Genomic DNA, 16,371 nt, shown 5'->3' on the forward strand with positions numbered 1-16,371 from the left:
ATCAAAAAAAGCATAAAGCTATCCCACCAAACATCAAGGTGTACCCAGTTGGGATAGTACCTACACTATCTAATATTAAAACCTTACCATGGGTCTAAAATAGGCCTCAATGTGGCTAAGGGCTGAGAGCGACCGGGTCCCAACAGGACACACACAGTCAGGGGGATTCACAGAATGAAATGTCCAGCTCACTGAGAAGGGGGCCACTCCCCGTTTGTACCGAATACAAAAAAACTACATAAAAACAAAAAAGTGAGCCGGAGTATGAGATGGTATACATGGAACTTGTGAGACCATGTTCACACTGGCCATGAGACAAAGAGAAACCAAGGAAAAAATTGTGAAAACATACCCTGCTGTAACTAAATAAAAGCATAGTGCATATAAACATAGGGTACTTAGTAAACACTGTTTTTGATACCTACACTCTCCAATATTAAAACCTTACCATCACAAAATGAAATGTCCAGCTCACTGTGAATCCCCCTGACTGTGTCCTGTTGGGACCCGGTCGCTCTCAGCCCTTAGCCACATTGAGGCCTATTTTAGACCCATGGTAAGGTTTTAATATTAGAGAGTGTAGGTACTATCCCAACTGGGTACACCTTGACGTTTGGTGGGATAGCTTTATGCTTTTTTTGATCAAAAACAGTGTTTACTAAGTACCCTATGTTTATATGCACTATGCTTTTATTTAGTTACAGCAGGGTATGTTTTCACAATTTTTTTCCTTGGTTTCTCTTTGTTTCATGGCCAGTGTGAACATGGTCTCAAAAGTTCCATGTATACCATCTCATGCTCCGGCTCACTTTTTTGTTTTTATGCCCCTTGTTCACCTGATCTGAACCCCATAGAGAACCACAAAATGTGAGATCTACAGGGAGGAAAAACAGTACACCTCTCGGAACAGTGTCTGGGAGGCTGTGATGGCTGCTGCACACAATGTTGATCGTAACAGATCAAGCAACTAACAAAATCTATGGATGGTAGGCTGTTGAGTGTCATCATAAAGAAAGGTGGCTTTATTGGTCACTAATGTTTTGTGGTTTTGTTTTTGCATGTCAGAAATGTTTATTTCTAAATTTTGTGCAATTATATTGGTTTACCTGGTGAAAATAAACAAGTGAGATGGGAATATATTTGTTTTTTATTAAGTTGCCTAATAATTCTGCACAGTAATAGTTACCTGCACAGATATCCTTCTAAGATAGCCAAATCTAAAAAAAAACCACTCCAACTTCCAAAAATATTAAGCTTTGATATTTATGAGTATTTTGGGTTGATTGAGAACATAGTTGTTGATCAATAATAAAAAAAATCTCTAAAATACAACTTGCCTAATAATTCTGCACACTGTGTATAGTATTGTTGAGTGAGTAGTTAACTATTCGTACTCGCATAAAAAGTATGGCTTTCGGGTTACTCACTACTTAGCGTGTATTTCCTATTGACTTACATTGCACCTGCTACTCGTAATGAATATGCGAGTAGAGGACAGTACTCGCTAACAGCATAACGAGTACGAATAGTTAACTACTCGCTCAACACTAGTTACAACGGAAATGCTAAGAAGTGTGGATCAAGTCGGCAACAATTGTTTCCAGAACCGGAAGACCTGATCTCTCAATGGGTTGCGAACACGAGAGCAAAGGCTTTGGTCAGCACTATATTTGAATAAATGTTAATTTACTGGTCAAGAATAGATGTAGATGTTGTTCTTTATGGGGGGGGCGGGGGAGGGAAAGATTCCCTGAAAATAAGTACGGTATGTAAAAAAAAAATCCCCTGAAAGTAAGTAACGCATCATTTAGAAAAAAATGTATATTAGACCCGGTCTTATTTTCAGAGAAACATGGTACATGTATGTGACAGAATCTGACAGTTTTTTTGGCTTGAAGTTAATATTTTTTTATAATATTACCACAATGTTTTCTTAAATATTTTCCAGTTAACGCCCAATAATTTAATAAAAACTAACCTGAGCAATCCTTTTGTGAAAACACAATGTCACTGTATATTTTGCAGATAGAGACAATAATTGCACATAAAAATTAGAATAACATGTGCAGAACATGCAACCATAGTTCCTGGTTGTCTCAAATTTTACGATATCAAGAATATATGAGAACACAGCAGGCTAGCAATGATTACTTAATATACTCTTAAAACCACATAAGTGCATAGCCCAAAATCCAAATGAAATTGAACTGGATTTTATCACCATCTGTGCATCAATGTTATAAGTTCTTGTTAGGATTTCTGGTACACTTCTTGTACAATTAATTGTGTATCATTTTACTTTTGATATCATATCAATAGTACAAATGGAAATAAGCAACTATGTAATATATCTTATCAGACATATCTGCTGCTTTCTCTGCCAGAATTGATCATCAAAATTCTCAATTCTGAGGTGAAGTCTGTATTCAGTGATACAGATAGATGGCGGAAGTTACTATTGAGATTCTAGGATGATGGGAGGAGCTAGAGGCAGAGCTCCACCCCCTCTTTCATGTACATAAACTCTTATCAGTAAGAACTGCCATCTCCTGTCTCAGTATTGGGAAAGTCTTCACTGAAGAAGCAAATTTGTCTGATACGATATTACAAAATTACTTTTTTCTAAATTAAAATGACGGTTCTGCTTTAACCTTTATCACCAGTGAAAACTTTCTAAAGTCATAATTAAAGGGATATTTATGGTGACAAAAAATAAACACCTAACTCAATAGTTAATGTAAATAATGTAAACTCTTGATTCCAGTTAGTAAAAGGTATTTAAGTAGTACAATAGTTTGATCAAATCTGATTACGCGTAGAAAGGCATGTGTGCTTAGGGCCAAGCAGAATGATTTCAGCGTTGCATATCATTCAGTATTAAAGTGGAATCAGCGCTAAAAAGCGCTACAGTGAGTGTGTTATTTCAGATGAGATACAAAAGCTCTCACTGTTGACTTGCAGAGAGCCGATTATTTAGAGAACAAGGAAAGAGTGTGGCATTAGTAACGCAGAGGCTGGATAGGCAAATGGCAAGACACTGTGCCCAGTGAAATCAATATTTTGTTCCCATCTCTACTGGCACATACTGGCAAGGCATAAGGCCAAGTGGACCAAGCTATTTAAATGTAATGTGCAGAATATCAGCCGACAAACAATATTAAAACAAGTAACGCAGAGTTATCTGTGGTCACGCTCTTCAGTGTTAGTGTGTAACTCAAGACTTTACATTCTGGTTGTTTTCTAAACCTTACCTTAATAAAACACACAATGTTAATAAACAGACAAAGTCCAGAGTTAGTATCTTGGTATTATAACATTTATTAAAATAACGCTATGGGGTTAATAGAAACAGCAAAGAACCAAAGAATTAAAATGCAAGCCATGTAAAATCCCAACTAAGACCCAATATGTCTAATGTCATCCAGTCGCTAACTAGAAGCCAAGAAAGACAACACTCCCAATATAATAAAGTAATGCAAAACAATTGGCAATTTTAGTTATCAAAATTGTGGGTTTTGCATTTTGTATCCTTTTTCTCAATCAGGAAAAAATCCACTTGAATGTTATATAACATACATATAAAACAAGATAGAAAAATACATTATAAACTTGTAACAATGGCTGTAAATACATTATTTTACAGTTTTAGGCAATAGGTTGGTTATGATACATACATAGCATGAAACTACTAAGGTTATAAAGAACAGACAAATACATTTCATCTGTACGGTTACATATCAGCGACACTCCCAGCTAAACATTCTAAAAAATAAAATATTTAATACTGTCAAAGAAAAAAAGAATGAAAAACAAACACTAATTATAAAGAATAAAAACATAAAATTCATAATACTGAGATCAAAGGCATCCAGAGTTTTCAAACGTCATGCTTTTGTCATAAAGTTGACCCATTTGTTCTTAAGTTTGTTCATAGCAATAATGACTACTTAAATGTCTATTCAATAGACCTATGCATCTTCCACCATTCCCAAAAATTAAAAAAAAAAAAATTAAAAAAAATATATAAGTCGTCTAACAATAAAACTGTTAAAAAGGTCCAGGTTTATCATAACTGAGATGACTCTGGATCAAATACTGATTTAAAAAAGGTCTGATCTCTCTGAATGCAAAAGTGTTTCAAAATTGTTCAAAACCAATACCCTATAAAGGGAGGAAAAAATAAACTACTATACTATATATATATAGACCAGGAAGACTAAGCTGGTAGCATGGGGGAAAAAAAAGCAGGAAGCTGAAGAGGAAAGCATGAATGTCTGTTGCATAGTAAATCAACTGAAAATTTGTTTCTGTGAGCTGGGATGGTGACTAGGTCACCACAAAGGTGCATGACCTCTAAGAGCGCTCGGCTCTAGTGCTGACCTTTTTTACGGACTGTATAATGCACTGCACACAGGGCAGTGATGACAATACTGGGAACAAACATCTCAGTGACATGTTAAAGTACGGTAAGTTTTGTTACAATGGCAAAGTTTCACTGAACTGCTCAATATTCACAGAAGTGAAAAGAAAGTAAGAAAGTTATGACTAATGAAAAGCTTGTTTGTGGCAAACATGGTAGATTGTTGGTTTAATACAATATTGGACTGGGCGACTGAATTATACAGATCAACGTAAGTTTAAAATTTCTCATACTGCTAATAAACTTGAGGTCTATCAAAACTTGCTTGGCAACATGCTGAAGGCCATGTAACCTTGACGTAAATAAAAGAAACAAACTTATACAAAACCATGGGACTGAATGACCATGGAGAAAAATAAGGCACTTTCTTTTCTTTAGACTTACACCGATATTAAAACTAAAGAAAAGGGAAGGGGGGGGTGAGGAAGGGGAACAATGACAAAAAGCTTTTTTTGGTCTTATTCCTTGACTACCACCAAAACAAAAGCATTTAATGCAACAAAGGGTTGTTTGTTTTTTTTGTTTCTCTTTTTTTTTTTTTTTTTTTTTAATAACACTTGAAAGTATAAAATGCTACATTTCCAAAAATATATATTTTTTTCTGCACCAGCACCCTTGTATAGTAAAATTATCTACTTTTGTTCATGTTTTCAATGCACTACACTTGTATCTACAATTTCAATACAATTATACAGCAAATAGGCAAGCATGGCTTTTACATCCTTTTTTCTATACAGGGAGGTCTAAAACATATTTGAACAGTTTGCCCAGTAATGTGATACATAATGCATGTACCTTGTTCCAATATTTAAATACATGAGGCTTGATGACTGTCGCATTTCACAAATTGCATCTCAATTATCTGCATGCAGATAATGTTGTTACAGTCTTTCAATAGCAGGGTAAAAAGTTTAAAACTCACAAATTCATGGCACCCTTTATCAATGTAAAACTTTTGGCAGGTGAGATCACAAAGAAAACAAATTGCAAAAAGTTTGCCTAGTGAGGGTATTGTAGTGACTCGAGTAATTCCTAAATTTAATATTTGTTCTTTTTAATATATAAAATCACTTCACCAGTGAAATCCCTGACCAATCAGGTTCATGCATGATGCATCATCACAACACAGTACATTCAGCTTTATACTTCACTATACGAGAGAAAAAACAAACAAAGTAGAGTTCCCTAGAAGTCTCTCACAGTAACTGCCTCTGTCATTGGTAGTTGAGGATCAGCTGTCTTGCCAGTACTGTAGGTGAAGCCTTTATACCGTTCGTTTGGTTAGGACACTAGAATATGATCAGTGCGAGGGGTTGAATTGGACCTTATTGCTTTACTACAATTCAGTGCAGATACTAAAAATCACTTTCACCCAATCAGGGAAAGAAAAAAAACAAAAAAAAAAACAAAAACAAATGCAAAAAAATGTTGAGTTGGAAGATAACCATTTTTCTGTGTCTTTTGTTAGATGGTAAGACGAACGGACAAGTGCCTCAGCTCGCTGCACTGAAGACAGGCAAGCAGAGGCGTTTACCAGTTAACTGATCAGCAGGCAGGCATGGTCAGGTCATCATTGGGTGAAGAATTCAGAGGTCAGAAGGTCATAGGTTAGTTGCCGGTGGCGGCTGGGTGGTTAGAAACAAAAAAAAAAAAAATTGAAAAAAAAAAGAAAAGAAAAGATAGAGAAGAGATTAGTTTCAGCTAGTGACTGCTTAATGACAACATGAAAAACTAATCACAACTAATAAAAAAACAAGCATGTTTAATACTGACATACTGATTGACACCATCTACAGAATGCAACAAAATCATGACACCGAGTATCATGATTCGAATGTGTGAAGGAGGAGCCCACGCCCATAAAACTGGTTAACAAGTAGAAAAAATGGAAATAAAACACGACTAAGGGCTAATGGTTAGTAGCAGTCGGAAATTGGAGATAATAATGAATCAGCTTGGAACTCAAAGAAATTTTCAGACAGTCAGTGCACACAATCAGTATCTGACTGCTATTAAGCATTAGTATTCCCCAATGGTGCAAGCATTGAAGCATCTAATATTAATGATGATGTGATTATTAACTTGGATTAGAGTAATGGATCTAAAGATTTTTTTTTAAACAAAAATTACATGAAGGAAAATCAATGCTATAATATAAACTAGGGGCCAAACAAGATAGTTTTTGTTCAATAAATTTTATTGCTCATTTCTATTTACAAACACAAAATATCTTGGCCTCATAATACAAAGCAATAATAAACTCTGGTCTAGCACAGTAGGCGTCATCATGTGAACCAGGAATGGCTAAGGCTGCTTTCACACCTCCGGTTTTTGCTATGCGGCACAATCCGGCAGGAAAAACGCAACTGTTTTTTTTTTGCTGCCGGTTGCGTTTTTCCTGCATAGACTTTAATTAGTGCCGCATTGTGCTGCATGGCCTTGCGTTCGGTCCGGTTTTTGCCGCATGCGGCAGATTTAGCCGATGCGGCGGCCGGATGGAACGTTGCCTGGCACGTTTTTTTTGTGCGGCAAAAAAAACCGCATCGTGCCGCATCCAGCCGATGCGGCGCTTTTCTCAATGCATCCCTATGGATGCCGGTTGCGGCAAAAACCGCATCCGGCCGCCGCATGCGGTTTTTGCCACTGCGCACGCTCAGTAGCATGCCGCAAGCGGCAAAAACCGGACGGGCCGCATGTAAAAAAACTTATGCAAAGGATGCGGTGTTTTCGCCGCATCCGTTGCATAGGTTTCACAGCCGGATTGAGCCGCACAGCTCAAACCGGATGTGTGAAAGCAGCCTAACGCTATTGCTACTGGCAGCATTTCCAGTTGAAAATACTAATTTATACAATATAAGACACATATAAAATGCATTTGTATGTAAACACTGTAAAAGTCCTGGCTTTTTTATTTCTAGACTCAAAAAATGTGAAGAACATAGAAAAACCAAAACAGAATAATCTAATATGCTAATAAAGCATTTTAAAACTACAAACAGCCCCCTAATTTCAAAGCTAATACTCTGCAAATACAATAAAATCTGACATTTCATATACATTCCTGCATTATATTTTTATATTTCTTACGCCATCTGTAAATACTATTTTCTTTTTTGAAAACAATAAAAAATAAAAATACAGTAAAACAAAAAGTTCTCAAGTGGAAAGTTAACATTCCCAGTGTTCTTGAGCTCTTCCTTCCTCAGTAACTCCCAATCTCCTTCACTAAACTTGGTCCACTCAACAGTAGTACGTTTAAGACTCTTTCAACAGCTTTACTATATATTATGAGGTTCCATTTGCTTATATTGTACTGTTGCCATTATGACTAAAGCAGAGGACATGTAGTAAAGAAGTTCTCAGTGCAAAGTCAGATTTGTGGCATTTCGTAAAATGAAATCCAGTAGGTTCACAGATAGCTTAGTCTTAAGGACCATGCATCAGTTGGTCAACTTCATAAACAGAATGGCAATAGATATACAGTATCTCTTGTATGAATCGAATTCCCTTCCAATATTTTACGTTTTACAGAGGAACATGAAAACATAACAAAGTTCTCTTCAGTACTTAAATAGAACTTAGAATCTAAAAACTGTGGCTCAAAACTACCACAATAGCAATAAGCAGTCATATAGACTTCTAGATTTTATTGTACATTGATCTGAATGCACTACTCATAGAACCGGATTAAAAGATATAATGAAAAGATGTGGTTACAAAATTATACTGTAATATCAATTGGTGCAACTTACTGGCATAGCTGTGATACATCCTCTGCCGAGTCTATGGCCAAATACAGTACACACAGGTTTAATTACTGTGCAACATTATTATACAGATTATAACAAGTATTTCAGTCTAGTCTGTCTGTTACAACAATTAAACTGAATATTATAGGATACAAATGTTGTCATGAATAATCATTGTAATGACTGCCCTTCAAGTCAGGAATGCTTAATTACAAAAGAAGAAGCTTTACTAGGACTGCATTAAAAAAAAAATCATATTCCGAACAGGCCGGAGAAAAACCTCTACAAAACGGGAAGATTTCACTATTTGTCAGGATCTAGGAAGCTGGAGGCCGAAACATTGTAAATATTTAGTCATTTCTGCAGATGCCGGGATTGCGAGTACTATAATAATGTTTTGTCCAGAACACAAACAATAATGGATTTTAGTCTAGAATTTTTTATGTTTTACTGAATGGGTTGTTTGCAAGATCATTGTAAACACACTTTTAGAACCTAGAGACCTCCAAGACTCCTACTGCCCTATCAATGCTGAGGAAATTTAGATGGGGAAAAATATTTAAGTGTCTTACCCTTTATGCTCTCTGGGCCTTTGTGATAAGTGACCTAACTTTAGTGTCAAGCATATCTAGGACTATATTCAGATATTGTATTCACATATTTCTTTACATTGTGAACAATACTGATTAAAATAAATGGTCTTATTTTTACTTAAAAAAGCCATATGCATTAAAAGGGGTTGTCCGCTTTCAGGAGATAAATCGGCAAACACTATAAAATGCCTAAAATAACAAGAACAGGTAGTACTCCCCCTCCTTGGGCCAGGACCTGCTCTTTGACGCGGCTCTGGTCGTGGTGTTTTAGCTGCAGTGGTGACATGACCGCTGTAGCTACTTACCGACCTCAGTGGCGGTGCTAAAGTAGGTGGAACATCGGAGGGAATACCTACCGTATTTTTCGGACTATAAGACACACTTTTTTTCCTCCAAATGTTCGGGGAAAGTGTGAAGGTGGTGAGGGGGGGGGGGGGGTTTATAGTCTGAATGTAGGTCTGTGGGGAATGAGGAGGCTGCGGTGGAGAGAGTCAGCGGCAGCATGTGCAGGCTGTAGCAGCGCCTGCTGTGACCACGTGGGCCTGCTCATTTCATGCATCCTCCCGCCCATCATCTCTCAGCCCTGAAGCCAGCACTGACAGGTGGGTGGGGGAGGTGCACAGAATTAGCAGCTGGGCCGCGTGATCACCCCTGGCAACTACAACCTAGAGTGATCATGTGCAGACCACACAGGTTAGCAGCGCTGCTGCTAACACAGACAGGAGGACGAGCGATGCTGCTGGAGGGAGGAAAGGTGAGTTTAAACGTTTATTTTTTTTCTGTGCCACACGATACAGGGCACATAGCAGGATGGGGGACATATATACAAGGATGGTGATCATATACAAGGCAGGAGGATCATTACCAGGATGGGGTACCTTAGTAGAGAATTTGGGGACATTACCCCCATAACAGTGTCAGCAGCAAATCCTCGCCCCATAACAGTATGTCATGACCACATTTTTTGCTTAAAATTTTATTTTCCTATTTTCCTCCCCTAAAACCAGGGTGCGTCTTATGGTCCGGTGCGTCTTATAGTCCGAAAAATACAGTACTCTTATTTTAGGTCACTTACAGCACCCAGGTTCCACTTTCCTAAAATTGGACAACCCTTTTAATCCCAAGAAAATAGTATATGTAATGATGGGAAAAATGTATAATATTAAATGGGGCTTTTGTTTCTTAGATTCATTGACTCAAATCATCCTCATTCAACATACATCAAAATAAAGACTAAAATACCATCTGCAAATATTACTCAAGGCCACAGATTCAAAGACCCTTACGTTCTACTTTTATATTTAAGCATTCATCTGTTTAGCTTTGCAACACCAAAGGAAATACTGCACACCAACACAGAGCAGTGCATGCCAGTGACCACTGGTAAAACAAAAATGGCTATCTATAAAGAAAGGTTTCCCAGGAACGTTTCTAGAAACTGATAAACCACCCATGGGTGATCTGCATTCCTTAGACATCTGCTCTAAATTGTTGGTTTGCATATTAAATGTGGTGTAGTAAACTTACAGACATTGCATTTATTGTAACAAGATGCAAAAAAAAACAAAACAAAAAAAAAACAAAAACAAAACACAAACTACACAGCTAAACTAACCTCTGTCTGCGGTCACAATCCTTTGGTAAGGATGGACTCGCATATCATGCCTTCGAACTTTAGTTGCCACCGCACCTAGTTAAATTGCAATTACCAAGACAATGTTAGAAACAACATTCATTTAAAAAGTACACACCACAAAACATTAACAGGTTCATCAAAACGGGAGTTTACATGATGTTCTGCTACAAAAAAAAAATGAGGATTTCTATTTAAGAAAGCAACACGTTAAGGCACAGTAGTTTAGAGTCATTGCTATATAAAAGATACATATGCAGATTAATATTGCATTTAAAATCACACGCCTGGCCTTAACCTGCTCAGCCCTGTGAGTTCGCTTGGTGTCTGCAAGCACCTGTGACACTGAAGGGCATCATAATGCATTTACTTGCCATTGAATAGCAGTTCATCTTGAAATCTGTTAGACCGAAGAATAATGAAGCTTTACTAGTCACATAATCATTGAAGTGCTTTAGTTGCAGCAGATTAACAGTTTCTTATACTTTAATACTGACATCAGTTGTATTATAAAAGATTCCAGTTGTCCATTTTTAAAATATTTGAGTATTCATTATCTTAAGTCAATAAGTAGAAACCATATGAATTAAGTGATTAGTAAAGCACAAAAGTAGGTAACTTAGCAGTCAGCATTCTACTACACACTCACTGCTACTTAGAATGTATAGACTAAATCAAATATTGATCAACATAAAGAAAAGGTTTGTTTTATCTATGTGCAAAATAAAAAATAAGTGCAAGTAAGTCACTGACTGCTAGGCAAAGTTTATTTCTTTATATATCTTTTTTGTTTGTTCAAGACTGCTGAAACTAAGCAATTGCTAAATTTCAAATCTGATGATCAGTGAAGGGTCATTTAAGATTTTCTTGAATTCTTAGCCTTTCGTGGGGAAAGCCATACCTGAAGACAAAAGGAAGGGAATTAAGAAGCAAGTTAGCATTTTATAATTTCGGAAAATATAGTATGATAATATATCATGTTTCATGTCACCATGACCTCCACATATTGCTAATACAAGATGGCAGTGGTGCTCAGAAAGGGCTGGGCAACGTTTGTCTCCATATGATTACAAGAATGGGCATTTTAGTCAATGGTCGCTGATGGAGCCACCACAAATACAAAGTAAACTAGGCTTCATGGTGCTTTTTAAGCATCACTGTCACATTATCGGCAGTAGTCTCGCAATGGTAGTCAAATTATTTGCCACTAATGTCAGTGATAAAGACAATCCACTTATTATAGTGGACCAGATCTTAACTAATGTTAATATTCTCCATAAGTCCTCCCAGCAGTGCCAGGTGCAGTTAAAGAAGATATAACAGACTCAGTTTATATACGCCCTGTATTCATTAAGGGACTGAGCAATGGTAATTGCATGTCCATGGAAAACTTTTTGCTCCATTTCAGCTGACAGTAGACTGGACCCGACCTCAAAGGTTTATGTTATTTGAATATAAGCATTCATTTTGTGTTAGACTGGCTTATTACTCTGCCGAATTTATGATCATAAGGACAGACTGCATGCAGTTTTCTAAAACTGTTTCAGCAGAGCATGTACAACAGACCAGGAATGTCTGATTCCTGTATGTGTACAATGACAGTAAATGAAGTGTACTGAAAGCATCCAATGTGTCCAATACGTATAGATCTATGCTGCTCCGCTTTATGGTCAAGTATATCCAGTAGAGTACATAGTGCTGGTGTAGAGTATGGCTCGACAGCAGTAACACATTACATATATAATGGCTGCTGGTGATAGTTGATCTGATGCCGTTAAAGGTGTAGGAAGAAATCAGGAGGAGAAGATGGCCCATTCTTCTGAGATTACTGTATAGATATTACATTTTGGAAAGAATACGTTTTTTACTACTTCTAGTCATCAGATATTCTAAAGTGATCTTCAATGCCACCTTTATCTAAGGAAATATACATTAATGCTGTTGTGAATGAGTATCATATGAAAATAACTCATTAGGTTCACCATTAATTATGATACAATTCCATCTACCTATATATCTAAAAACTCCAAACAATGCATGAATCCAAAAGAGAAAGCGAATTCATACCCCAAAACTGGTTAAAAAACCTCAGAGATTTTATTAAATCTTCAAAAGAAAAAAGAGAATTTGAGGGCTAAGGTGCAGCACACATACATTGAATCAGGTGATCCTACTAAAAAAATGTATAGAGGGGCTAACAGCCGGTCATTATGAAACATGTAAAACAGGGAGCACAAATCACAGTAGATTAAGAAGGCTCCCAAATAGAAAGGTAAATTGCTGTTATTGGATAATAACCCGTGATCAGCTGATCCATACATGCTGGAATATGGGTAAGCAGGCTTTTCATGCTCAGACCGTATGAGAACACTGCTACTTTATCAGCATATGGAACCACGCTACACATGGTTCTCCATGTCTGTTTCTCCAAATAGGGTTATCCAACAACAGCAATTTACCTTTCTATTTGGGATACATCTTAATCTACTGTGATTTTTGCTCCGTGTTTTACATGTTTCATATTGGCCGGCTATTCCCACCTCTATACATTTTTTAGTAGGATCAACTGATTCACTGTAGAGCTATACCTTAGCCCTGAAATTCTCTTTTCACTTTTGTAGGTTTAATAAAATCTGTTTTTTTAATCAATTTTGGGTTATGAACCCTCTCTTTTGGACACATTAATGCTGTATATTAATTTTAATCTTTGATTACACTAAAGAATGGATCTCGAGTTAACACTATCAAATAACAGATACTATAACAGCTTTTAAAAAAGGGCTGGATGATTTCCTAAGTACACACAACATTGTTGGTTATAAATGACTTAGTGACCAAATGTAGAATTGGTGGAGGAAGGTTGAACTAGATGGACCTAGGTCTTTTTTCAACCTAAGTAATATGTAAAAAAAAAATTGCTTGTTTTATAGCTAAATATGCAGTAAATGATAAAATATTTTTACAAATAGGATGTTAAAACAATGCCTAAAGGGTTGAAGTCACTTTCACTTGGTAACTTCTTGTGTAGGAAAATCTAAAGGGGAATTCCCATTTCCAAGATCCTATCCCAATATATAGTAGGCATAATAATATTAGCAAATCCCTCCAATTAGAAATGTAGTATAGTTTTCCTGATTCCCTATGTCGCTTACCTCATGTTCAGGGCATTGCAGGACCTTGGGTATCCATGGTTATGACAGCTAGCAACTACGATTATATGCGTAGTTGTAACAACAAATACCCTGCAATGCCCAGCACATTCCCTGACATAGTGAATCAGAACAACTAGAAACCTAAGGTCCTGCAATGTCCTGAACATGAGCTAAGCAACATAGTGAAAGAACTATACTACATTTCTAATTGGAGGTATTTGCTAATATTATACCTACTACATAAGGGGATATAATCTTGGAGAAGGGAATGCTCCTTTAAGTTAATAGATGAAATCAAAGATAAGGTTTCTGAAAAATGATAAATTCAATTATGTATGTTACATGGGTTTACACATGTCCTCATGGCTCTTATGCAGTACCCTGCAAAAGCCGCTACAGATTAAATGGAGCTGTGCAGCGCTGCTCCACTGGCCATTGATGGAGCTTATAGCAGCAGATATGTTCCTGGGTGTTGGATACCCAACGAATCTGATAATGGCAATGTAGCTAAAGGATAGGCCTTCAATATGTGGTGGAGAGTATAACCCTTCTCTATCAGGGTTTAAACAAGACACCATCAATTTATAAACTCTGAAACCATGTTGAAATCCTATGCAATTGGTAGGAACTACAACAATTTTGTCTAAAGGCTGCTTTACACGCTGCGATTTCGCTAGCAAGATCGCTAGCGTGCGTACCCACTCACATCGGTTGTGCGTCACGGGCAAATCACTGCCCGTGGCGCACAACATCGCTCGAACCCGTCACACTACTTACCTTCCCTGAGACGTCGCTGTGACCGGCGAACCGCCTCCTTTCTAAGGGGGCGGTTCGTTCGGCGTCACAGCGACGTCACTATGTGGCCGCCAATAGAAGCGGAGGGGCGGAAATGAGCGGGACATAACATCCCGCCCACCTCCTTCTTCCTCACTGCCAGCAGCCGCAGGTAAGGTGAGGTTCCTCGTTCCTGCGGTGTCACACATAGCGATGTGTGCTGCCGCAGGAACGACGAACAACATCGTACCCGTAGCAGCAACGATATTTGGGAACTGGACAGCATGTCAACGAGCAACAATAAGGTGAGTATTTTTGGTCGTTAGCGGTCGCTTGTACGTGTCACACGCAACGACGTCGCTAACGAGGCTGGATGAAAGCCACGAATTCTGTGACCCCAACGACATCGCGTTAGCGATGTCGTTTAATGTAAAGCGGCCTTAAAGCTCACTGGCATAGATTGCAACTACAGAAAATGATTTCTTTACCAAAGAAAACAAACGTTTCCTTGTAAATTTTGATAGTGAATTGCTCAACTGCAACTTTAGTGAATAACTAAACAGTAAGCAAATATCTCCCATAGGCTTAGATGGATTAACAGTGGAGAGAGGGGCAGTGCAACTAGAAAAGAAAAACGTTTCTATTCCAATCTCGTTTTAAAGTGAGAATGCTTGTGTACTTTCAGAGTGGCTATAACATACTTTACTGCATTGTTTTATACATTCATATTTGATTGGGGTATTGATAAAATTGGTACATTCCCGGGAGTCCTGCTTACATAATACATTTGGCACACTAAATGTCCTTACTAATTTTCCTATTACTATGAACAAATTTTAAAAGATCAATGTTAAAATATTGCAGTCTTGCACAAAACTTACCTAATACCCCACTTGCTTCAATAGGGTATTCAAGGATTGATGTTGCTGGGGCCAGTGTATAAGGATATTCATACGGTGTGTAGATCAAGCCAGCTTCTGGTGCCTGTGGGACTAGTGTAGCAGTCGGATGAGGAGTTCCATTTGGCATGACAGCGGCTGTCTGTATTTGTCTTATCAAAGGCATTAAGGTAGGGCCAGCTGGCGTAGGTGTACGCAGAGCAGCTGGGGGCAGTACAGGCGCAGGCCCAGTTATAATCCGTGGGGCCTGAGCTGTTGCTGCAAGAGAAAAGGCAAGGGCTGCTACAGTAAGCAAAGAAAATTAGAGAGAAGTGTAGAGGCAGCAGTATGGAAATAGGGTAAGGAAAAGATAAAAGGAAAGAATGAAAGGAGAAAGAAGCAGGAAGGAAGGAAAGGGGAAAAAAGGAGAATCATTAGTTCATGCGCTGATCACAAAAAGTGCCAAAGCATACCACTCAGATGCCTACAAGCTACCCAAATTACTAGTATGATTAACATGCTTACAAATCAAAGTAAATACCCTAAGAACAGGGCGCATTAGAGGTGGAACACACTACTCAAATCAAAGAACGCGGTTGGTAAGTGTCACAATTAAATGTAGCATAGCCAGTTGATTTTGTAACAAATATTCATAATGCACAAGGACAGAACAAAGCAATTTATTTATTGTCACAAAGAAATATGAGTTGTGCGGACAGTATTACAATAAAGAGAGTAAAAGGTGTTTCACTACTTCTCATGTTAACACCTCGGGTGATTGCAGATGCTGTGCCTTGATGCATGTGTCACAGTCTCCACCCACAATGATGCCCAATGGCCACACAATATTGATAACAAACCATGACGGTGGAGCTGTGGATAAAACAAGGCACGACGTCTGCCACCAATAACTAGCAAAACTGATTTCAATCTTTACACTTCCACAGATGTTCATACGAGATTGCCTAGAATCAATCCAAATGTCCAGAGAATGGCTATAGGAGCTCTACAATGTCAGTCATAGATGTAAGCTTTTATTTTAAGTTGCTTAGTGATTCCATTGCTAAAAAGGGGTGGTCTGACACCTAAAATGTCTTTTCTGGTTCTCTATCTTTACGCCCTCACCACTTTTGTAATTCTCTACCCTTCTATATTTATCTAATCCCCAAATG

At 37.8% G+C, this 16,371-nt stretch overlaps 1 protein-coding gene across 6 annotated transcripts in view; it reads right to left on the reverse strand.

Moving 5' to 3' along the window:
* Positions 1 to 3,300: 3,300 nt before the first annotated feature.
* QKI (QKI, KH domain containing RNA binding) overlaps positions 3,301 to 16,371 on the reverse strand; it is a 292,754-nt gene continuing 279,683 nt past the window's right edge. For 2 of the 6 annotated variants that reach the window (XM_075339775.1, XM_075339777.1), the window contains 3 exons: positions 15,203 to 15,502; positions 10,378 to 10,452; positions 3,301 to 6,045 (listed from right to left, as the gene is read on the reverse strand). In XM_075339775.1, the coding sequence (XP_075195890.1) occupies positions 6,029 to 6,045; positions 10,378 to 10,452; positions 15,203 to 15,502 (392 nt within the window). In that variant the 3' untranslated portion in view covers positions 3,301 to 6,028. Of the gene's footprint in view, positions 6,046 to 10,362; positions 11,297 to 15,202; positions 15,503 to 16,371 lie in introns of those variants that run through there. The other 4 variants (XM_075339778.1, XM_075339780.1, XM_075339776.1 and 1 more) reach the window with 3 other exon arrangements.

Source organism: Anomaloglossus baeobatrachus, chromosome 3 (assembly GCF_048569485.1).
Source record: "Anomaloglossus baeobatrachus isolate aAnoBae1 chromosome 3, aAnoBae1.hap1, whole genome shotgun sequence".
In the NCBI taxonomy this organism is placed as follows: domain Eukaryota; kingdom Metazoa; phylum Chordata; class Amphibia; order Anura; family Aromobatidae; genus Anomaloglossus; species Anomaloglossus baeobatrachus.